The sequence below is a fragment of the Ceratotherium simum genome, chromosome 17, assembly GCF_057802395.1.
Source record: "Ceratotherium simum simum isolate JZ-2026a chromosome 17, ASM5780239v1, whole genome shotgun sequence".
Classification (NCBI taxonomy): domain Eukaryota; kingdom Metazoa; phylum Chordata; class Mammalia; order Perissodactyla; family Rhinocerotidae; genus Ceratotherium; species Ceratotherium simum.
Window position 1 is genome coordinate 58094342 of NC_141916.1, and position 24513 is coordinate 58118854.

General features: G+C 37.4%; 1 protein-coding gene across 2 annotated transcripts in view; it reads right to left on the reverse strand.

Moving 5' to 3' along the window:
- KDM5A (lysine demethylase 5A) overlaps positions 1 to 24513 on the reverse strand; it is a 92885-nt gene that overhangs the window by 8361 nt on the left and 60011 nt on the right. The window contains exons 20-28 of one of the 2 annotated variants that reach the window (XM_087442921.1): positions 20979 to 21117; positions 18166 to 18345; positions 17039 to 17200; positions 14524 to 15075; positions 14001 to 14144; positions 7671 to 7830; positions 6007 to 6227; positions 3376 to 3786; positions 1152 to 1215 (exon numbers count right to left, since the gene is read on the reverse strand). In XM_087442921.1, the coding sequence (XP_087299047.1) occupies positions 1168 to 1215; positions 3376 to 3786; positions 6007 to 6227; positions 7671 to 7830; positions 14001 to 14144; positions 14524 to 15075; positions 17039 to 17200; positions 18166 to 18345; positions 20979 to 21117 (2017 nt within the window). In that variant the 3' untranslated portion in view covers positions 1152 to 1167. Of the gene's footprint in view, positions 1 to 1151; positions 1216 to 3375; positions 3787 to 6006; positions 6228 to 7670; positions 7831 to 14000; positions 14145 to 14523; positions 15076 to 17038; positions 17201 to 18165; positions 18346 to 20978; positions 21118 to 24513 lie in introns of those variants that run through there. The other variant, XM_004438772.3, reaches the window with a different exon arrangement.

The following is a 24513-nucleotide window of genomic DNA, read 5'->3' on the forward strand; positions in this document are numbered from 1 at the left end:
TGTGTGTTCACTCATTTAGGTAATCCAACCTTAGATTATCTGTGCTAAAGGGAGATATGAACTGATAAAGCCACTGATAATGTAACTACTTTGGCAGAGACAACAGTATTTTTAAAAAGCTTATAAAATCACAGTGGCTAACAAATAGCAGAAGTGAGAGAGAGAAGTTTATAAACTTTATCTCTTTATTTACCATGCCAACCTTTTTTTTTTTTTTTTTGTGAGGAAGGTTGGCCCTGAGCTAACACCTGCCAATCCTCCTCTTTCTGCTGAGGCAGACGGGCCGTGGGCTAACATCCATGCCCATCTCCCTCCACTTTATATGGGACGCCACCACAGCATGGCTTGACAAGCAGCGTGTCGGTGTGTGCCAGGATCTGAACCGGCGAACCCCGGGCCGCCGCAGCAGAGTGTGCGCACTTAAGGCTTGCGCCACTAGGCCAGCCCCCCAACCTTCTTAGGGAAGTAGTTAATGGGTAAGGTAAAGGCCCACAGTACGAGAGTAAAAAAGGTAAAGGGAAAAAAGTCTATTTTCATAAGTAAGATGATTAAATATTTATTTTAACACAGAAAAAGATGTTACTTAAATATTAGCTTGAAAGAATTTGCTGCTTCAAGTTAACCTGTTTTACTCTTGGTACCAATTAGATTTCAATGAAAGGGACCGAGTCCAGGAAGAAAAAGATTCTGAACATTAAAACTAATTTTTTGAAAATAGTTCATTATTATTTTTAAAATAAATTTCAGCTTGAAGTTAATTTGATAGTAATAGAAGAGAGGTTTTTTTTTTAATCTTTTTTTCATATTATTCTGATAGTATTTTTCTTTTCTCTTTCTAAAACATCTTAAAAGTGAGGGTAGGTACACTCAAGTAATCCTTCAAAGTTTTCTCAATCTGCACATTTTGGGGAAAAAGTAATGTAATTACTAGTTAGAAAAATGGTAAATGTACATTTACCTAAATATGAATGAATCTTAGAAGTTATTTTTTGCCACATGATATTTTAAAGAACAGACTTCTCTAAAAAAACAATCTTTCTTTGTCATCATTTTGTTCTGAAAGATGCGTGCCATGCATTAATCTGGTTTTCTTAGAGAACACAACACTATATTTCAAATTGAGAAAGTTATAAAATTCTTTACAAACCTTTTAAAGAAATATACCTTTTATTTAGAAAAACTAGTGTCAGGAACAAACTTGGAGAACCATAAAAACTGCAAAACAGCAATGATGGGCAAAATGTTTACAATCTGAAATAACTTCTGTTTAAAATTAAACATTTTATAGAAATACAGCATTTACCAAGTTTCTTTTATGTAAGCTAATGACAGGTTAAGGCATATATTGCTCACCTTTGTATGTGTTTTAACAGTTTAAAATAGACATTTTCTCTGCATATACAGCTAAATCTCCTTTTGCTCCATCAAAATGCAGATGATAACCTTCTAAATTTTTTAAGAAATACCAATAACATTAGGAGCAAATCTCAGGGCTCATTTAAAAATACTGATCACACCTTAACACTTACATTGCATTTTTGGTTAATAAGAGCTTTCATATCGATTCTCTCTCCTTTTCCTCATAACCCTGAGAGCTTTAAGGAGGGCATGTGTTAATTTAACAATTTTATAGCAGATGAGAAAAAAACTGCCTGCAGTGTTTATATGCTACAGGAAGATGGAAGGAATAACAGATGAACCAAACTATATTTTAAAATGCTGAGCAAAGGAGAAGGGAGAGATTAAGTGAAAAAGAGAAAAAAAGAAAAGGTAAAAGGTTCATGATGGTTATAAACATTGTAGGAAGGATGATAGGAAAGCCTGAAAAAGAAACACCGTAACTTGCTGCCAAGTCCTGAAACTGCCATAAAATTAGTTAGAGGAGAAAGAAAAGGGGGAAGGTTCTGCCAAACATTGAGCTGCTAATATTTCAGTACCCAAAGAGAAACAGTTAACCTTTCATCAGCCTCTTTAATAAACAAATTCAGATGAGAATAAATTCAAAATGAAAGATAAAAATAACACACACACACATCTAATGTATCTCCTAAAATGCTTTAAAATGTTTATAATATAGAAAAATGCTTATGAAATTAATAAAGCAAGATACAAAAGTGAATAGACAGTATGACATGATATAAAACAAACTATACAGAAAAAGGATTGGAAGGAAACACACTGAAATATTTATAGCTGCTGTCCTTAGTAGGTTACGCTATGGAATATATTTAACTATATATTCATTTTCTAAAAATAAGTGGAAAACTTTTGTGTCATCTAGTTTTTGAATGTGCTTTGTACTTACAACTCAATTATTGGTGGGGTGGGTATATTAGTGGAGAGAATCTGGTATGGAAGCCAGGGAACCAGGGTTCTAGTTTTGGTTTTGCCACTAATTAGCTTTGTGACTTTGGTCACATCATTTATCTTCACTGAGTCCCGGTTTCATCATTTGTAAAATTAAGAGCCCCGACAAAGTAACCTCTTCAAGCTCTAACAAGTATCTTGACTGAGGAGGGAAGTAAGGGAATGATGATGCAGTTGTATTTATTTTGTTCATATCCTCAAACTGAGAAGCTATTAAAATTCTAAATATCAAGTGGTATAATGAGCAAAATAAAATTAAGACTATGAATTTACCAATAATCTTGATGGGAACCATAATATATACCTCCAGTCATTTAATGAACTGATATTTTTCATAAACTCCGTCTTTCTCAGAAGCTCATAATGTCAATATTACCTAAAGAATGGCCATCATATACATTACTATACTTAAAATATAGGGCTAAAAATTTTAAAACAGTATCTTTAAAGGTCTTAATTATTTTTTGCAAAGAATTTGAAAAAAATCATATTCCATTTAGGGGAGAGTGCACATAGGCCTGATTGTGGATAAGACACAGACCAAAAGCGGAGATTTAACCCCTTAGTTTTAGGTCTTTAGAACAAACTTGAACACAATTTGCCACAGCTCTTAGACTACTGGCCCAGGAATTTTTCAGGCCATTGTGGCTAACTAACAAGGTGTTAGTTCTCCAAGTCACCCTACAAGAAAGGCACGAGACTACCGTGAAACTTGTTATGCCAATGCATACGAAATGCACCGCTGCCCAGGGTTATCACAGAGCTTCTCTCTGCTCTTGTCTCAGCGTGTTCACTAAGTATATGATTTTTAAAGCACAATATTTCTTCTATTAAGCACACTGACCTAAGAGCCTCATAATTCAAGATAGTCTATAAAAACTGTAGAAACCATACTATGTTGGAAGCCTAACTCCTGGAATCAAAATCAGACTATCATTGTATCAAACCTATGTCTCCACAACTGTTGCTCCTTGTCCTCTCTCACTCGTCTATACAGTTAGAGCTCACCTTGTCCTTGCAGGGCCTTTGGCAGTTTTGTGCTGCACACACAGCATTCTCATCGTCCGATTCCTCCGCTCCTGACCAGTCATACTTTGAGGGGATGTCCAGCACTTTCTTCTCTCTCTTCTTCTCAGTATTCTCTTTTACCAGTTCAACCTTGGCTGCAGCAGCCTTCTCCTTCTTTTTCTTTCTCTCTTCTTCTTTTGCTAGTTTCTTGGCCAGTTTGTTAAGCTCCTTTGATTTTTCTGCACTTAATTTTAACTTCTTCTTTTTAGGTTTATCCATTTTCTTTAACTCCTTGGACTTCTGTTTTCCTTCTCCAAAAAGCTGCTCTACTTTTTCCAGCTTCCGTCTCCGTTTCTTCTCTGAAGAGTCCTTTCCTTTTATTTTTAATGGTTTCTCTTCCATGCTGTCATCCTTCAAAAATATAAGATTAGAAACAATTTTAAAGCAAGACACTTAAAAACAGTTTTATTCTCTTATATGAGGTACTGAGAATAGTCAAATTCATAGAAACAGAAAATAGAATAGAGAATACCAAGGGCTGGGTGGGGGGAGGAGGAAATGGGATTTATTGCCTAAATGGGTACAGAGTTTCTGTTTGGGATGATTAAAAAGTTCTGGAAATGGATAGTAGTGATAGTTGCATAACATTGTGAATGTAATTAATACAACTGAATTGTATACTTAAAAAGGGTTAACACTGTAAATTTTATGTTGCGTACATTATACCACAATAAATATTCTAAAGGTATTTAAAAGACATTTTAAAAAGGCAAATACAATATTCAGCGAAGATAACTCAATAGTAGAAAATAATGGCAAGCACTAAATAAAATATCTGACTTATTTTTAGCTTACTAGGTGAAAAAAGGGCAAAAAAGTTCATTGTTAGCATATATTAATATAGTCTGTACCACCTCTATTTAATTGAGATGAAAACATACACAGAAAGTGAAATGTACACTAAATTGTCATAACTTTTTTGGTCTTCATTTACCACTATTAAAGTTCTTTACTAACTTAACTACTAAATTCTTGGTGGTTAAGAAGGTATCAAAAATGTCGGCAAAACATATAAAATTGTATCCACGATCTCATTACAAAGTGTATGTAGTGACTTGGGCAAAGGCTAGAAAATAGTTGATGTGACAAAGCAAAAAAATTTTGTCATTTTTCTTTCCAACTTTCTAATATTGTTCCTATTATGTGCCAATTGTAATAAACATTAAAAATTTTAATAGTAAAAGTATGTCTAGTAACAGAAACAAACACTGAAAAACATTAGCTTGATAATTACTTAAGAACTAACACTTGAGGGCCAGCCCCGTGGCTTAGCGGTTAAGTGTGCGCACTCCACTACTGGCAGCCCGGGTTCGGATCCCAGGCACACACTGACGCACCACTTCTCCGGCCACACTGAGGCCACGTCCCACATACAGCAACTAGAAGGATGTGCAACTATGACATGCAACTATCTACTGCGGCTTTGGGGGAAAAAAGGAGGAGGACTGGCAATAGATGTTAACGCAGAGCCGGTCTTCCTCAGCAAAACGAGGAGGATTAGCATGGATGTTAGCTCAGGGCTGATCTTCCTCACAAAAAAAAAAAAAAAAAGAACTAACAGTTGAGAATTAATTTTTCCACAGATTTGAAACTGGAAAAATCTTTGACAGGAACCCAAGAATCTGCAGAATCCAAAAGAACAATGCATTATAAATATCTTAAGTCTATCCCATCTTGAACAAGATAGTTAACCTCTCAATACTTTGTGTTTCTTTATATGTAAAATAAAGAGGATCAGATGAGACAATGGATGTGATGAAAATGCTTTGTAGACTGGAAAACACTATCTAAATTAGGCTACCTTCAATCTGACCTCCAAACTAAAAACAAACTGCAGTAACCAAAAACAAACTGCAGTATGCTAAGTGTATCTGTATCAACTGTTGGTGACATTGTACCATTCCATTACGTGGAAACAAGTAACGGAAAAGAACAATGAAAAGAATACTAGGAGTCAAATGCCCGAGTTAGAATCTAGGTCTCTTTGTTTTTACTATATGTGTGACCTTAGGCAAGTTTCCACATATCCGACTCTTAATTTCTTCATATGCAGAATGGGCTAAATACTTGCCCTGATTATTCTTTCCCCTCTCCCCTTCAGGGTTATGATAAGGATCAAATGAGATCCCGGATATAAAAACATTGTATAAATTACAAATTGCTATGCAAGTGTAACATATGGATGCAGACTCTCCCTCCCACCCCAATGTACTTCTATTTAACCATTCCTTTGCTTCTTTTTTTTAACCACTATAATTTTCCCCTGCCTAACTTTTGGGCCTTTCAACAGTGGGAGAGTAGGCTAAGGAGGCTGTTCTAAACTGGTGATTTCCAGGACCTCCTTTTTTTTTTTTTTAAAGCAAAAATGGCCTTTTTTTCCAAATTAAATATTACATAAAATCTCAATAAAGAAAACCACGAAACAGAACAACTTTGGCTTAATGGGAAAGTAGGACAGCCAGAGTTATTACCCACTCAGCCATCCCCCTAACAGCATTTGTGGTACCTCCAAGGAACTTGGGCATCTAAATAGTTTTAAAACCACTGTTTAAGTAAACTTTAAATCCATACCTCCATGATATGCAAGAATCTGTCTTCCGAAGGTGGGTGTGTGGCCTGCAAAATTCGCCATATGTGTTGAGTCTCATCCAGAGATACCTCTAGGAGATCTCCAACCATCATAAGTTCTTCCAGCTGGGCTTTAGCTCCAGGTGACAAATCCAACACTGGAGGTTCCAAACTTCGGGGCACCAAAGGGCTCTTCCGAGGTTGTTTCCTTGGGGTGCTAGAACCTTTCCAAAAAAATATAACACAAAACAAAAAAATGAAAACTATGGAAAAAAATACAATGTTTTCAAAGTAAATATTTAGGGGAACAGTCCCTCCTCCCCCAAAGTGAAAATGAAATTAGTAACAAATACAGAAGAAAAAGACCTAGAATTCTAACACCTACTCTAAAAAATTGGTTTAGAGTTAAAAAAAACTGGTTCCTTATTGATTCTTTATCCTGTGACTGCAGGGGAAGGGTAATGGAAAGAATCTCTTAATCCATGCTCTCTCCATTTTAGATGACACCAAAAGATTGAGCATATAGCTGCCTTATATGAATAAGTAGTTATCTCCCTAATGAACAGACAATAACATGCTACTCCATAAAATCCTGAATTTTACTATGAAGAAAAAGCACCCTCCATTTTCTAGAGGTGTGACCTAAAGCAGTGTGACTTATTTTCACTGGGGAAAAAGAAAAGTGACCATAAGAGAGAAATTATCTACCAAGGAAAGGAAGAACTTTTTAAGAATTAAAGCTTTCCAAAACCAGAATGGGGGCCAGCACCGTGGCGCAAGCGGTTAAGTGTGCACACTCTGCTGCAGTGGCCCGGGGTTTACAGGTTCGGATCCCGGGCACGCACCGACACACCACCTGTCAAGCCATGCTGTGGTGGTGTCCCATATAAAGTAGAGGAAGATGGGCACAGATGTTAGCCCAGGGCCAATCTCCCTCAGCAAAAAAAAAAAAAAGAGGAGGATTGGCATCGGATGTTAGCTCAGGGCTGATCTTCCTCACAAAAAAAAAGGGGGGGATGGCGCCTGCCCTGTGGCTTAGCAGTTAAGTGTGCACGCTCCACTACTGGTGGCCCGGGTTCGGATCCTGGGTGTGCACCGACGCACTGCTTGTCTGGCCATGCTGACGCGGTGTCCCACATACAGCAACTAGAAGGACGTGCAACTATGACCTACAACTATCTACTGGGGCCTTGGGGAGCAAAAGGGAAAAAAAGGAGGACTGGCAATAGATGTTAGCTCAGGAGTGGTCTTCCTCAGCAAAAAGAGGAGGATTGGCTGTTAGCTCAGGCTACACACACACAGACACACAAACACACACACACACACTGAATAGTCTTAAAAAGCAGCAAGTTCCTCACCAACTGGTAATGAACAAATAGAGGTTAATGATTACCTATCAGGGATTTTATATAAATGAGAGATGAGACTAGATGGCCTCTAAAGTTCTTCTAACTAGGATTTAATAATTCTATGTAAGTTTTCAGGTTATCCCATACTGACAGAAAATGCAAATAGGGACTGGATTTCCTAACAAAATTGCATTTTCAGGTTCTCTTAGGATTTCATGGCCAGGATTTGTATTTAAGAGAGATTCACAGTCTTAATTAATACGTTTTTTCTCACTGGTTTGAGGCTTATCTTCTCCACATTGTTTTAAAGGTTAATACCTTGAGAACAACTCTTAGAAGCAGAAGAATAAGCATGTTCTGCACAGAAGGAAGGCGCTGTCCACATGTGAGTGACCACCTCCTCAGACTTGATGGGAATCTCCTCATCACAAAAAAGATTGGGTTCCAGACTACTAGAGGACTTCACGCTGCCTGTGTCCTGAAGAAGAAAGAAACAGGCATATTCAGAATTAGAACCACTTAACCTATCCTATAATAAGATCTAAATGCAGGCTTTCAGGTTGAAGCTTCTAATATAACATACTAAAACCATGATCTTAAAATTAAATATATGGTATTAAATAAGTAAAAAATGTCTATTGGGGAAAAAAACAGTAATCACCACAGTTTCAAGCCAAAAGGGAAAGAGTAAAGCTCAAAAATAATCCAGAGATAATAAACCTACAAGAAAAATACCATTAAGTAATCTAATCTCTGTGGTCTAGTGGTAAAGATTTGGCATTCTCACTGCCGAGGCCTGGGTTCATTTCCTAGTCAAGGAGCCACACCACACACCTGCCGGTTGTCACACTGTGGCAGCTGCGTGTGGCTGTGATGCTGAAAGCTCTGCCACCGGGATTTCAAATACCAGCACGGTCACCCATGGTGGACAGGTCTCAGTGGAGCTTCCAGACTAAGACAGACTAGGAAGAAGGACCTGGCCACCCACTCCTGAAAAAATTGTCTATGAAAACCCTGTGAACAGGAGCAGAGCACTGTCTGATATAGCACCAGAAGATGAAAGGATGGCTCCAAAAGATGCGGCCGGGTTCTGCTCTGCCGTACACAGGGTCACTAGGAGTCAGAATTGACTTGATGGCACTAACAACAAAATCTACCTTCTACAGTCTACAATTCATAAAACTCCTATACCCCAAAGTTAAGGAACTTTGACCCTTTAAAAAAACATAAAATGGACTTAAGAGAGGAAAAAAGGTTTAGATGTGGTATCTTAAGGACACAAATCATTTAATCCTCACTAAAGGTTTTCAAGCCTAGAAGCTTACCAATTGCTCTTACTTAATAGAATGAAGAGCCTGATGGATAATATTCAAATTATACAACTCTGACAGCTCTAATTAGGTCTCATGATTCTCCCCTGTAGTTAGTTTCCATAAGCTCACATGTACAGCTTTAATGGTAAGAGTGCAATCAGGAAGACAGAAATTATAAATATTTCAACAGAGAATTTAACAAAGTGAACTGGTCAAATGTATATTAAAGGCTTGAAAAGGCCAAATGAAAACATCGAGGTCATACTAAGATAACTGCAAGAAAGAGTTGCCACTCCCAGGTCTTGAGGTAACAGAGAAGAGAAGTGGGGTTCTTAGAATCTAAAAGCTCAGAGAAGGGGCCCTGTAGAGTTGAGGGGGGACCCAGACCTCTGAGGGAGAAGCAGTGGCCAGTTAGTTCTGCTATCTTTAATGGAAGACGAAGTAGTTGGTTTCAGGGGTGTGAAAAAAACAACTAGAAATTGGAACCAGTTGCCACTGCCAGGGTTAAAAAAAAAAAAAAAAAGACAAAACCGCATACAGTTCAGATGATGACAAGGAATGGAGAATAAAACAGGAAAGATCAAGTCGCGTCTCACTGTTCAGGCCTTTAAATTTTCTCTAATGCTTTCTACTGGCAGAAGGGAGGCAGCAGGCAAAGGACAAATGTGTAGAGCAGTGGTTGGCAAACTACAGCCTGTGGGCCAAACCCAGTTGGCAGCTTGTTTTTTGTATGGAACATGAGCTAAGAATAGTTTTCACCTTTTTAGAGTTGTTAAAAAAAAATAAAATAAAATGCAATAGAGACCACATATGGCATGCAAAGCCTAAAATATTTACTATACATTATTATATATATATAATATTATATATTATTAACACACATTAGTGTTTATTAATATATATATTACTTTACAGAAGAAGTTTACCAACCCCTGGAGTAGAGTCCCAGCCCCAGCAATACAAAGTAGAGTATATAAGAGTGGGTTAGGAGATGAGAGAATAGTTTAATGACTAACGCAACACCTGATTCTCTGTGTAGGGTACATGAAAGGAAAATCTATTGTTATCGTGAGACGACGCTTAATTAAACAAGATAATTAAAAAGTTTTATAAGAAGATTCTGGAAGACAATGCCACTCAGAATTCAGGAATAGCAGTTCATAGTCTTCTTCCCTATTTAAAAATTTAAGTCCTAAAAAGCAACAGATGGGAGAGTACTTTAGTTCCCAGATGCTTCTTCTCACTGACTAGAATTGTCTTTTCTCATTGACTCTAGTCATTTCATTGTAACTCATGCAGGGAACTTTCTGTTAAGCTTTCAAAATGGAAAGGTCAGTGATCAGAAAATGATGGAAAATAATGATAGGTAAAAACAAATTAAAAAAAAAATTACTTCCTCAAATGTGAAGAGGTACAAAAATGACTTTTGTAAGTTAAAGATGCATTTTTAGTCCTAGAGCAATCACTGAAAAAAATAAAAGAGGCATAGGTAAGAAGCCAATAAAGGAAATAAAATGAAGCATTAAGAAAATTTTCAATTAACCCAAAAGAAGGCAGGAAAAGAGCAACAGAGGGACAAAAAGCAAAAGAGGTTAATAAAAAATAAATAGCAAGATAGTCAACTTAAACCCAACCATGTGAAAAATAACATCAAATGTAAATGGACTAAACTGTAATTAAAAGACAGAGATTGTAATACAGTCATGTGTCTCAACGACAGGGACACATTCTAAGAAATGCATCACTAGGCAATTTCATTGTTGTGCGACAGAGTAAACTGAAGGGGAACAAAATTTGCCACCCCAAAATGTCTCTAACACAAGGATTATTTCAGGCTGATTGTTTTTAAGAAACAAAAGACTCAGAAAGTTCTGTTACCTCCCCCTTAACTGCCTAAAAGAACTCAGATAAAAAAACCTGTTTCAGGAAGTGAGCTATCACCTTAGCGTCACATCAACTAGATGTAGAATGGGAGGAACTAAGAAAAGCCTGTTTGTTGGGCTCCCTTCTTCGTTCTTCTATTTCTCTGCGGCCAAACACTTCTTTTCCAAACATTTGCTCCTTTTCACCTACCTATGAATTCCCTTCCTTCCCTTTGAAGTCACTGAGTCTCCCCACTCCTGATATCTTCTTTTGTCTTTAGCTGAGGATGGTGTTTAAGGTGAGGGCTTTGGTCATTTTGGTAAGTTACTTGGTTTTCCTGGATTTCTCCCATGTATACATGTTACTAAACTTTTGTTTTTCTTCTGTTAATCTGTCTCATGTCAATTTAATTCTTAGACCAGCCAGAAGAACCTAGAAGAATAGAGGAAAATTTCTTCCTACAGTACCTACACAAACCTAGATGGCATAGCCTACTACAAACCTAGGCTATATGGGACTAATCTTATGGGACCACCATCATAGATGTGGTCCATTGCTGACCTAAACGTCATTATGCAGTGCATAAATGTATTACTTAAAAAAAAAAAACAAAAAACAAGACATAGCCATATATTTTACAAAACATATACGCAGAATTACAGACTAGAAAAGACCCTACTATATATGCTGTCTACAAGAGATACATTTTAAATATAAAACACAGATAGGATGAAAGTAAAAGGACTAATAAACAGCAAGCTTAAACAAATTACTCTCCCTAAGGAGGAAAATTACAGTTCAGTTCCACTAATGGCAAATATGCAGCAAAGGCAGAATGGCTTTTCAGTGAAAAATGTGTTTTGTATACAGATCTGTCACTCCATCTGGTATTAGGTGGGACTAAAGTCTCAGACAAAACCTACTCTATTTCCAACAAAGCTCAAGCCACTCAAGCATTACCAAGGGTGGAGAAGAAAAAAATGAAAGAATCCAAGTGCTTAACTTGCCTTTCTCTAAAATAAGCAATTACTGGGATACAATAAAGAACTTCCTGGGAGATAATAGCTACCACTATTGTATATCCTCAATTTCTGAGGTAATTCTACACATATATGCATTTGCAAAATATAAACTGTAATATGGATGGACAGTTTCCTAAGTAAAAGTAAACAATATGCTTTAAAAGCAAATAATCATATGAATATTTGAAAGAAGGCTATCCCAGACACAACTGCAAAAGATCCATGACAGACTTTGCTTCATTAAATATATGTTTTCCTAAGTAATGATTTTCTTGAATTGCTACTGAGTATTTCAGTGGTGACTGTAGGATATTAGATGTAAAATGAAGTAAACAGTGCAAAGCATAAACCATCTGTTTAAAACATTTGAATGCTATGATAACTAAGATCAAATGACTGATTTTATTTTTCTATATAATTATCTGTTCTTCCTAAACCAGTAGGGCTCTCTTCCTCAAGCAAAGACATTAAATTCAAACTATTTTAAGGATTAATTCATGGTCACAATCAGGGGACATCAAAGAGAAAAATCACCAAGCCAATTGCAAATAAATTGGCAAAGAAAATTTTCATTATACACTGTGCTGGCTCTATGGGAAAATATTTGAGTATAATTTTTTTTAATGTGAAGATACCAACATCAAGGTAAATTTGACCTTGAATTTCCATAAGTCTTGCCACCATTCTTCCACTCTTCTAAGCTATCAAATACATTGCTAACACTATAAAATCCATAATTTTATTTTTCTACCCTGCCAATACCCTCTACCAAAGAACAGACTATAAGCTAAGACCCTGTGTAAATACTGCAAAAAACGATTATTCCATACAACCAGATCAAACCACAGTTTTGATCTCCAGCCCCGAAATCATGTAATACTTGTGACGTTTTGTTTTCATAGGTGACCAATCTGCTTCCAAGCGAAGTTCATCCTATTTAGCAATTCTAGAGCAGTGGTTGATCCTTAATGTGCTAGAAAGATAACAACTCAAGTATTGGAGGCCTCTAAGCTATGGCAAAAGGCAATTCTAGTATTAGCTAACTAACTTATATGTGGGCTGCATTCCCTTTCAGCTGCTCCTGGTCATCCTATGTAACTTTATAAACAAAGAAGGTCATTAACTTCAGGATAACAAGGTGTTTAGAACCTTATTTTAACAGGCTAATTCAAGTTTCAACTTTTCTCAAGTCTTTAATTCATATATCTAAAAACTCCCTCATTAAAACATCCCCTGGATCCATTTTTACCTTGAGAAAAATATTTTCCAGCAGATAATTTACAAGCATCTATGACAGATGGTTTTAATTTTACATCCTGGGAGTTTACTGCTGGTGGTATTAATGCTCTAAGAATGAGCTTACCTACCTGATCTGCATGCTGAAAAGACAAATAAAAGATAGTTAAGGGGTAGTGAAAAGAATACAACCTAGTTTTTTCATACATCAGAGTACAAATTCCCTGGTTACAGGCAGAGATTCTAAACAGATCAATAAAGAATAATACAAAACAGATCAATGGATTAACTGTAACCTGGCAGGGTCTCGGCCTAGGTCACAATGTTATTACTACGTAAAAGACAAAGGACTTGGGCCTGACATGAACTAACAATAAAATGCTGATAGGATCCAACAGAAAACAAATTTGCCAAAACCTTCTCTTCATCATCAGTGTGGTGTCATTATCAAAATAATCATATTGAGGGCAAATAATTTGTTTTAATTGTAACTATAATTTCGCAAATTTGAACAATAGGCCCAAGTATGACCCATCTCTGAATATGACATTCTACTCAGCACCATCCAGATGATAGATCAGAGGAAAAGACCCAAAGCACAACTAGAATAGGATTTTTTTTTTTTTGTGAGGAAGATCAGCCCTGAGCTAACATCCATGCCAATCCTCCTCCTTTTGCTGAGGAAGACTGGCCCTGGGCTAGCATCTGTGCACATCTTCCTCCACTTTATATGGGACGCCGCCACAGCATGGCTTGACAAGCAGTGCATCGGTGCACGCCCGGTATCTGAACCCGGGCTGCCAGCAGCGGAGCACGCACACTTAACTGCTACACCACAGGGCCGGTCCCTAGAATGGGATTCTTAAAACATAACCACACAGACTTTAACAACTCAAAGAAAAAAATATTGAAATCAGCCATGAAAGCTTTCAGTAACTTAAATGCATAATTTTTCTAGTCCCTCTAAGCCACAAGGAGTTACAAGGTAAGAAAGATAAACACCTATTTTTTAAAAATTCCATCCTTTAAAAAAATTGTTATTTCATCAATCTATATTTTTTGGAGCTTTGAAAAAATGCTATCACCATAAACTCAGGATAGATAGATGACTGGCTTTTTCTTCCACTTTCAGGTCTCAAACATCAGTGCTGAATAGCTTTTTTAACAAACCCAGTGATCAGGTATGTATCCACACAGCCTGTCCACGTAATTACCTTCATATCATAGCCATATGTCTCTCGAATGTCTTCGTCAGAATCTGTTTCTTCATCATCATAGTCCATTGTTTGTCGAGGGGAAGAAGACACACTGCTTGCAACCCGGTTAAAAGCAGACTGCTGAAAACTAGGTAAGTGTCCCTAAACGACAAACAATTCCAAGACGAAAAGAGAGACATACAAATAAACATAGGTAGTTAATATGTGCTTAAGACCACCAAAATATAATGAATTTGCCAAGTGGCTAACATGGTTCAACTGTTAATAAAGATCAAATTATTTGACTATGATGCCAAGATCCACCTGAATGATATTTCCAGGTAATATTTCACTAAAATAACCTAGATATACAACCAAAGAAAATCCTATGGGTATACAAAAGAAGACATTATGAAAATATAGTTGCTGGCAACTTAATGTTGTTTTCCTAATCAATTGGTAAGACAGATTTGATTTACTATTTACACACTGACAAATATTATCCCATGAAATAGAAAAAGAAAGAAAATCCTAAACTTGCCTGTAAGTCTGGATTGGCAGCTGCTTTTTGGAGTTCTGCACTGATGATCTTTTCAGTTTTTTCTCGAGCTGCCTGCTCTACCATACGCTGGCTCAACACAGACAGTTTGGCCAGAGCAGAGGATAGTTCATCTGTGGCAAGGGCCTGCCGTGCTCTATCTTGCCAACTCATAGCACGTTCTGTCAAACACTGTAGGGCCTCTCCTTCAGGCAACCGTACAGGCAACTTCTGAAGGGATACCAGGAGTGACAGAATAGTCTCTAGCCTTGGCCTTCGAGACCGCATACAAAGAGGGCAAAGGAATTTTACTTCTTTAGCCTGCCAGCTAGACCCTTTTTTCTGGGAACTTGACTTAGGAAGTGGAACACAGCTGTTATGGAACCAGTCTTTGCAGAGCTCACACTGCAGCATAAACCCACTGGCTGTCTTGCGGCAAATGCAAAATTTTACTTCTTCTATGCGGTCCACCATTGTCATCTTGGCTAGGTTGGCTGCTCTGAGGGAATGCATGGCTTCAATCTCTTTTTGCTCCCGTTCTTTGAAAACTGCCACCTGTATACAACAAACATTTAATTGAAAGGAGTCACTGCAAAATACTCCAAAAATACCAAATCCTCAAGGCTGAGGGATCATCTCCAAGCTGTGGCCTCATGGTGACAAAGCACTGTCCTTTAAAAAAAATTAGTTGTCAGTCACTTCCTAAAATTGAGGGTAGCCTGACCGTTTCCATGCAAACATTCCTTATCTGTGAAATGGGCAAATTCATATTTGATCATTTACATCAGTAGAGTACTTTGAATTTTTCTGTAGGATGCAGCAGAAAGACAGTATGCCTTGAAGTCAAGCAACCTGGGTATGAAGGCTGGCTCTTGTACTTACAGACTGTTGATCTGGGGCACAAGATTTCTGAATCTTAGTTTTCTGAAAAATGAGAATACCACCAACCTTATTTTTTTTTAAAGATTAAATAAGATAACACATGAAAGTGCCTAACTTGGTGCCTGGCACAAGGTAAACACTCAATAAATATTAGTTCCTCTTGTAATTCCCCTTGTAATTCACTTCCTGGGGGGAAGTTCTATACAAATCAATTTGTATTTCTTTCTGGAAGGCCTCTCTACTTGTGCAGAAGTAGAATAACAAAGCCTAATGACTAATTATAACAAGGTTTTACGTAAGTCATTTCAAAAAACTATATAAAAGTAAACAAAATTTAATTATCATGAATATTGTTGGTGCATTTTCTTTTTAAACTCTGGTAGCTTTGAAACAATTTTGAAATAATCTCCAGTCCTACTTGTCTGGCAAGACTGACTTGTTAAGCAGGCTCTCTAATGAGAAATCATTTCCACTGGTGTCAAAACAGGATCATTTGTAGGTGGAAACAGCCACCAAGTTACTTAATGTATGCAATTCCCTACTATTACATTTTGCCCAAACTCGTTTTTATTTTCTCTCTACTTCCTCAGGCTCCTAATAATTGTAACACACTCTTCCTACTCTCTAAAAAAAAAATCCCATAATTCTAATTAGCTAAAAATATTTTATTGAGCACTCACCATACTGTTGAATGTTACTAGGAGAAGGAAGATATTTTATTTATTTATTTATTTATTTATTTGGTGAGGAATATTAGCCCTGAGCTAACATCTATTGCCAATCCGCCTCTTTTTTTTTTTTTTTTTTTTGCCAATCTTCCTCTTTTTGCTGAGGAAGACTGGCCCTGGGCTAACATCTGTGCCCAAGGAGAAGGAAGATATATGAAATAGCAGCTGGTATCAGTAAGCTGATACTATTCTTTTGACTACCACAATTGTATTAAGTGTCAAAAAATGCTATTAAATTCTAATGAAGTAATCCCATTCCTAAGAGTCAAGTGTAGGAAAATAATTTAAAAAAAGGGAAAGGCTATACAAAGAAGTTCATTTTATTTTTTATTTTTTTATTTTTTTCTACTTTTATTTATTTATTTCTTTTTCCCCCAAAGCCCCAGTAGATAGTTGTACGTCATAGCTGCACATCCTCCTAGTTGCTGTATGTGGGACGCAGCCTCAGCATGGCCGGAGAAGTGGTGCATCGGTGCACGCCCGGGATCCGAACCCGGGCCGCCAGCAGTGGAGCGCGCGCACTTAACCGCTAAGCCACAGGGCCGGCCTGGAAGTTCATTTTATTACTACGGATAATAGCAAACTCTTAGTAACAACCAAAATGTTCATTATCAGAAAAGTATTCAGCAAATTATGGACAACTGGATGGAATATGAGACAACTATTACAACAACGAAGAACAGATATGAAAAAGACAGTTTTAGGGAGAGAGTAGAATAGTAAACTTTTTATATACTTTGGTTACAAATATTTAAAAATATGTGAAATATGTATAACCATAAAGCCAAAGATAAAAAAGTACACAAAAATAATAATAGTTAAGAATATAAAAACAGTGAATCTGCTAATATCTTCATAGAATTTTGTATTCACCAAGCAAACTCCAGATGCATTATGTAATTCCTTACCACCATGGCTGTATCTCTGGTTTCCTCCAATCCTTCCTCCAGATCACTCAGAGGCTCAAGTTCCAGATCCTTTTCTTTTTCTTTTTCTATTAGTTCTTTTACTTTTTTCCTTCTGTTTTTACCACTTCCATATATACCAATGTCAGTCCGGGGACTTAGCACCTACAAAAATAAAACCAAATATTGAGCTCTGGTTTTAAAAAAATCTTAAAACTGAAAATAATAAAAGGAACCATTTATTGACCACTCACCATGTCCTAGGCACTTTCTCCTACATTTTATACACATTATCTAATTCAATCCTCACAACAACCCTCTGAAGTAGGTAGTATTATTTGTATTTTACAAACAAGGGAAGCTGAGGCTCAGAAAGGAAACAACTTGCCCAAGGACACAGTTAGCAATTAGAAAGCCAGTCCTCAAACATAAAAGTATCTTATTCCAAAGTTTATGCTCTTAACTACTACAGTCAACTGCTCAAGATGAAAAGGGTAATGAGTATTTAAATTTATGCTTCTGAGAAATAAGATCTTTCCAGGCCGGCCCCGTGGCTTAGCAGTTAAGTGCATGTGCTCCGCTACTGGCAGCCCGGGTTCAGATCCCGGGCGCGCACCGACGCACCACTTGTCCGGCCGTGCTGAGGCCGCGTCCCACATACAGCAACTAGGAGGATGTGCAACTATGACATACAACTATCTACTGCGGTTTGGGAGAAAAAAATAAAGGAGGAGGATTGGCAATAGAAGTTAGCTCAGAGCTGGTCTTCCTGAGCAAAAAGAGGAGGATTAGCATGGATGTTAACTTAGGGCTGACCTTCCTCACAAAAAAAAAAAAGAAAGAAAAAGAGAAATAAGATCTTTCAGTGACAGGGTCCATTAACAACAGAGATAAGATCCAGGCTGACTGCTTTTTCTGGACACAGCACAAGATGGACTGGAACTAAGTCTGCCTAAGGCTCCAGATTTCTGGTCAACATTTAACATTACCTAATAGGAATCACTTGTAAAACCATGACCAGATAAACTTCAAACAACCCTCACCAATACTACTACTACCTAGGGGTGTTCAATTATCAACTTCTGATGAGGGTGTTGAAATATGTATCCATAAAGTAAACTACTTTTTACCTGTAACAGCGTATGGCTAGAATTCTTCTTAAGAAAAGTCCGCCCAGTCCTTTCTCTCCACGCCCGTGCTGCTGCTACCTGTGATTCTACTTGGGGCAATGCATCAAGACGCACAGGGATAGGGCGCCCTTTAGCAGATAAGCTCTCCAGCTGCTCCAAGTAAGCATAGTTGCTGCCACTCTGAAAAACAAAATTCTCACACCATTTGCATTCTCTTATGGAGTCTGGCAATATATTGTCAAGAGACCTAAACTACAAAGAGTTTAATGTTAATTTTTTTTATTAAATATTATTCTTTAAACCTAACTCTCTCTCTTGAATTAAAAGAGCTTCCAATGTCCTTTAAAAAAAGTTTGTGTAAACTCATGTTGTCAAAGATTTTTATTTTATTAATTAATAAGGGAACTAAGGGAACCAGTAAGATGTAAAAACTAATTCAAAGCACAATCTAAAGAACAGACATATATAACTATAATTATAGATGAGAAAAGGAATCTGCTAATAGATGGAAACAGATGTTTAATATCATACAGGACAACGTAATCATCTTTTCTACAGTGTGAAAATCAATTGTTCCATTACAGACAAATTTAATTGCTTTTCTATGGACATAATTCATTTGTATAACTATCACTTTTTAATAATTGACAGAGTTGTAAAATAGCTTGGTCAAAGAAAATCTAAGGAATATACTCCTAGAATCAGATAATCCTGGAGGGTTCGCTAGATAATATCCAGTATTCCACTGAAAGGACATCCAGTAATGTCCTTGCCTTCATAATTTTTCTAGCAACTGCAAAGCAGTATTTTAGTTCTGATAACCACCTCCATTTTATGTTATACAAACACGGATGAGAATGGATATTTTCCTTCCAAGTCACAATGTTTCAATATTTCCACGTAACGAAATCATTATTATTTTTAGAACTCATACACTGCTTTAAATTTACTAAATAACTGAATCACTACAGGAGGTGAGAGGGTTAATAAGTGATCCATTCCAGGGACTTGGCAAGATAGTCTCCTAGCAGACAGAACATGTAACCTCTCCTATAAGAAACTGTATATATCCCCATAACATTCATTGTTATTTAGAGGCTATGAAGGAAAGACATAGTGTTATATGCTAAATATTGACGTTCCAATAAAACGTTATTTTCCATGTATTAACTGACTCATTTGCCTATAAATTCATTTTGGAAACTATACTGAAATATCTGGAAAAATAAACAGGATAGTAACTTCAGTGAATTTTTTAGAAGAATAATGAGATGGTTCTAGCCCTAAGAGATATGATAATGGTATAATTAAATCACCGCGGTACTAGGTTAAGAAGAGAGAGCTAACTGGAAGAGCAGAGAAAGCTCAGATATAGACAGGGTCAGAAATACCATATTTACTACCACTCCCTCTTGTGCTCAACTATAGCCATCTGACTACAGAATAGCTTCTGGCTAGACATAGCCTGCTCCCAAGCTATGTATCTTAAAGAAGAGTTTGCTTGTTAACAGAAGCTGTCCACTTACTCAGAGCCTACAAGTCAGTCCTCCCACTGAAGGCAAGGGCTAAGTGGAGGAAAAGTCCTTCAAAATTACAGAGGAAACACATGACAGCTACCTATACATGCCGACTCAGTCCTTCAATCATAAACAAACAGCCAACTAAGCATTATCAGACATTTGAGGACAACTAACTGCCTGAAATAGGTCAAAGATGAAACAAACAGGAGCTGTCCTGATGAAAACAGAAATGATTAAAAAAACAGAACAGAAAGAGTAGCAGCTAAGCAGGTCTCAGAAAAAGTCAACTGAAAATAAGTAAAAGAGGAGGCTGGCCCTGTGGCGTAGCAGTTAAGTGCGTGCGCTCCGCTGCTGGCAGCCCGGGTTCGGATCATTGGCGCGCACCGACGCACCACTTGTCAGGCAATGTTGTGGCGGCGTCCCACATAAAGGGGGAGGAAGATCGGCACAGACGTTAGCTCAGGGCCAGTCTTCCTTAGCAAAAAGAGGAGGATTGGCGTGGATGTTAGCTCAGGGCTGATCTTTCTCACACACACACAAATACACTAAATAAACAAATAAATAAAAATTAAAATAAAAAAAGAAAATAAAGTAAAAGAGAAGTCATTAGAACTTGACACCTAGAATATGTTCTTTCTAGGGGCAGCAGTTTAATAGAAGAGAGTTGGTTTCCTTTTTCTTTGGGTATAGTTCTATAACAGTATTTATATATTCAATACTGCAAATGCTGCTTAATGGTTTTTATAATTCAGAAGAAATATTATGTATTCAAGCATACTTTCATCTCTATCTAGCACTTAATTCATTTTGTTTGAATTACAGATGTATAAAATATGTCTTTCCAACTAGAGAATATGCTTTTTCAAGGGTCAGGGTCTTATCTTTACATCATTCCCTTATATTTCTGCTCCCAAACAACTAAAATAGTAACATGAGTATTGTAGTGTTCAGTAAACATTAATTTCACTTTCTTTTTCTGCCTCTTATTTTAAAAGTAATTGGTGCACATGGTAAAAGATTCAAAGAATACAGCAGGGGATAAACTCCCTACTGCTAAGAGTTAAATAAATAGGTAATTCCATCATCTTTCACAGCAGGAAGTCAACAGAAATAAGTAATGTTTAAATAGGTAATATTTATTTTGAATTGTAAAATCAAATGGAGGAACAAGTGAATTTTAACTACTACAACTATTTTATTATGGTTATTCCATTACAAAGAATTAAAGGCTTAAAGGATTCATCTGTGAGACAGCATTACCTGAACGGTAGGAAAAGTCAAAAGGCTCCTTACCTGAATAGCTTCCACTTTAGTTGTCCATTCTCGAGCCTTTTGTAAGGCTTCTTTTAGGGACAATACATTGGGTAGAAAGGCTGGAATGTTCTTAGCTTCGTTCACAATACTTTCTAAACTTGCCACACTGTGCCGTGGTCTAAAAAAAAACAAAATAGGGCAGATGCATGAGGAAAAGTCAAACTGCTATCAACATTTAAATAACATTTTCGAACGTGCAGAGAACATTCATACACATGATTTCATTTAATTCTTACCACAATCCTATAAGAGAGGTAAAGCAGCTATTATCTTTATCTCCATTTTACAAATAAGAAAACTTGAACTCAAAGAAGACCAATTATTTTCCCCAGTCATTCAATGTAGTAAGTGGCACACCTGAAATACTGATTCAGCATGAGCCTCAGATCCCATGTTCTTTTCACTACACTAAATTGCCTCTACTTTAGTTCTCCACAACATCTGAAATTGTCAGAGATGCATATTAAATAGCAATGTAGAAAGGAATAGTCTAGAAATCCATTAATGTTGACCATGTATATTTAATTCAACTACATTCATTAACACCTAGTTACACAAAGATGAATAAAACATAGACCTTATCCGCAACTAATCAGAATATAAGACAAGAATTACACTTGTACTGGGAACTAAGAACAAATTACTATAGGCTCACTACTATGGGAGATAGTGATTAATTCTGCCTAGGAGAGTTGAGAAGGGCTTTGAGCTGAGCCTTAAAGACAAAGTGTGATTTTGTCAAGTACAAGGTTAAAGAGGGGCTGGCCCGGTGGCATGGTGCTTGGGTTCACGCACTCCACTTCAGCGGCCCGGGGTTCGCAGGTTCAGATCCCAGGCACCAACATAACCGTCAAACCATGCTGTGGTGGCATCCCATATGAAGTAGAGGAAGATGGGCATGGATGTTAGCCCAGGGCCAGTCTTCCTCAGCAAAAAGAGGAGGATTGGCATGGATGTTAGCTCAGGGCTAATCTTCCTCACAAAAAAAAAGGTGAAAGAAAAAAACTCAGGAGTATAATGAACAAAGACATGGAGAAACATTTAAAAACAAGTTGATAGCCCAGTTTAAGATGGGAGATGGTGTGAGGACGGGGGGTGGGGTGGGAGCAAGAGTAAGAGCAACAAAAGTAGGGGAATGTGGCAGGAAACAAAGATGCACACAGATTGAGCGGTCTTGAGGGCCATGAATTTCGCCATGTAAGCAATGAGAAGCTACCGAGGGTGGGTACAGTTTCATCATCCATGAATCCTACTATGTGCTAGGCACTCTGCTAGGTCCTGGAGATTATTAATGCACAAAATAGAGTCCTTGCCTCATGAAACTTTTTAATCTTGTTGGGGGGATTATAAATAAGGAGTTATGATGCACTGTAAGTACAATGATAAAGGAAAGCAAAGATGCTATCAGAATATAAAGTGGGAGGACCTAACTGACTTGGCAGGTGAAAGAAACCTCCCCAGAAGCGACCTCTAAACCTTCTTATCGTTTTTGAATAGGAGTTAGTCAGAAAAGCGGGGGCCAGAGGCAGGGTAGGGGGTGGTGGAGGTGCACCACAGGGGATGGGCAGAGGGGAAGAGTGCTCCACAAGAGAACAAAACAAACGTGTGCAAAGGTCCAGAGACAAGAAAGGACATGGGGTGTTTGAGGAACTGGGGGGGTACGGGGGAATCACTAAGTTTGGAACACAGAATGCGAGACAAAGAATGGTAAGGGATGAGGCTAGAAATTTAAGCAAGGGGCAAGATTACAGATGGCCTTATAAATCAGGTTAAGAAGTCTGAACTTCGTAATGAGGGGAATGGGAAACAGTGAAGGGCTTTAAGCAAGGGAGTCAAATAGTGACACTGTATTTTAGGGAAATACTAGTTGCAGTACGGAGAATGGACTAGAGAGGGGTGAGATCATAGAGAAGAACCTGTTGCTGTGATCCAGTCCAGCTATGACAGCAGCTCAAAGAAAGAATGAAAGTGAGAAACATCGAGGAAATATAATCAGCATGACTTGGGAGTTAGCTGAGTTTGAGGGTATGAAAATAGAAGGGAGGGGTCAAAGTTAACTTCCAAAGTACTGGCTTGTTCAAATGAGTGAAAGATGGTATAATTTAAAGAAAAAAGGAACAAAGGAAGAGATTAAGGGAAGGACTTAATGAGTCCAATTTTGGATATGGGGAATTTGAAGTACCAATGGGACATCCAAGGGAATTATCTAACAGGCAGATGGCATCTATGAGAAACACCTAGGTTATACATAAGAATTTGGAGTTAATTAGTAAAAAGATGGTAAATGAAGCCAAGAAATGAGATAAAATTTCAGGGAGATGTACAGAGAAGAGAAGTGGCCTAGGCAGGAATCTTGAGGAAAGCCATTATTTAAGAGTCGAAGAGAGAAAGCCAAAGGCAAAAAAGGAGGATATCAAGAAAAGAATGGTCAATAGTTAACCAGTGTTAAGAGATGAAGAATACTGAGGAAGTGTTTCAGAAAGATAACTGGACAGGAGTTAGAAAAGGGAAGATTCTACTTCCCACTATCCCCACCAACCTCATTAGCCTCTATTTCTTTACTAATTTTATTTTCCTCATGATACTAATTATCTGAAATTCATTCATTCGTTCACTTTTTACCTGTCTCCCCTGCACTAGAATGTTGCTCTATTTCAGAGCAGGGACTTTGTCTTTTTCCCTACTGTCTCCATAGCACTTAGAAAGAGTGCCTGGCCATTAGTACAGTGACGGATGGCAAATAGACTTTTGGTGGTGAACACAACGTAGTCTATACAGAAGTTGAAATATAATGATATACACCTGAAATTTATATAACATTATAAACCAATGTTACCTCAGCTTAAAAAAAAAGAAACACTTAAAATAGTGGTACTCATGGATAGAAAATTCAGTATTTTAAATGTCAACTATTATAGTGATCAACACAAAGCCAATTAAAAAAAAAGAAACAATGCCTGGCATGTAGTAGGTACTCTGTAAATACTTACTGAATTGCAAAGACCAAGGGAAAATATGAGTACTACTATAATTAGGTCAGTGACAATGGAGATAGATCGATCTCCATTGTCATATAGATAGATATGAAAGACATTGTGGAGGCAAAAATCACCAAAAGTTGGTGATTGATTAAATATAGGAAAATGGGAAAGTTTTCAAATATTATTACCAACAAAATTTCACTCAGTAGACTACTATCAGCTGCATCAGGTATACGAAATCATAGTTTTGCATTCCTAAGTTATTTAGCTTTTCCCATTTAACATGCTCCCACCTCCTGGAACTGTCATGAATCTGAAGACACAGAGTAATTTAAATGTTTCAGATAGGAAAAGCTATAAATAAATTTTAGTGGGCATTCTCCATGGCATCTGGAGAGCAAAATATCAAGCACACATGGAGCCTTTTCTTCACTGAGCAGAACTGTGTTAATTAAATCACCCAAGGGTTTTCCTACCAAATGTATCCAAAGTAAGTGGCTGGCAAAGTAAAGTACATGGAGACTGGAATGAAG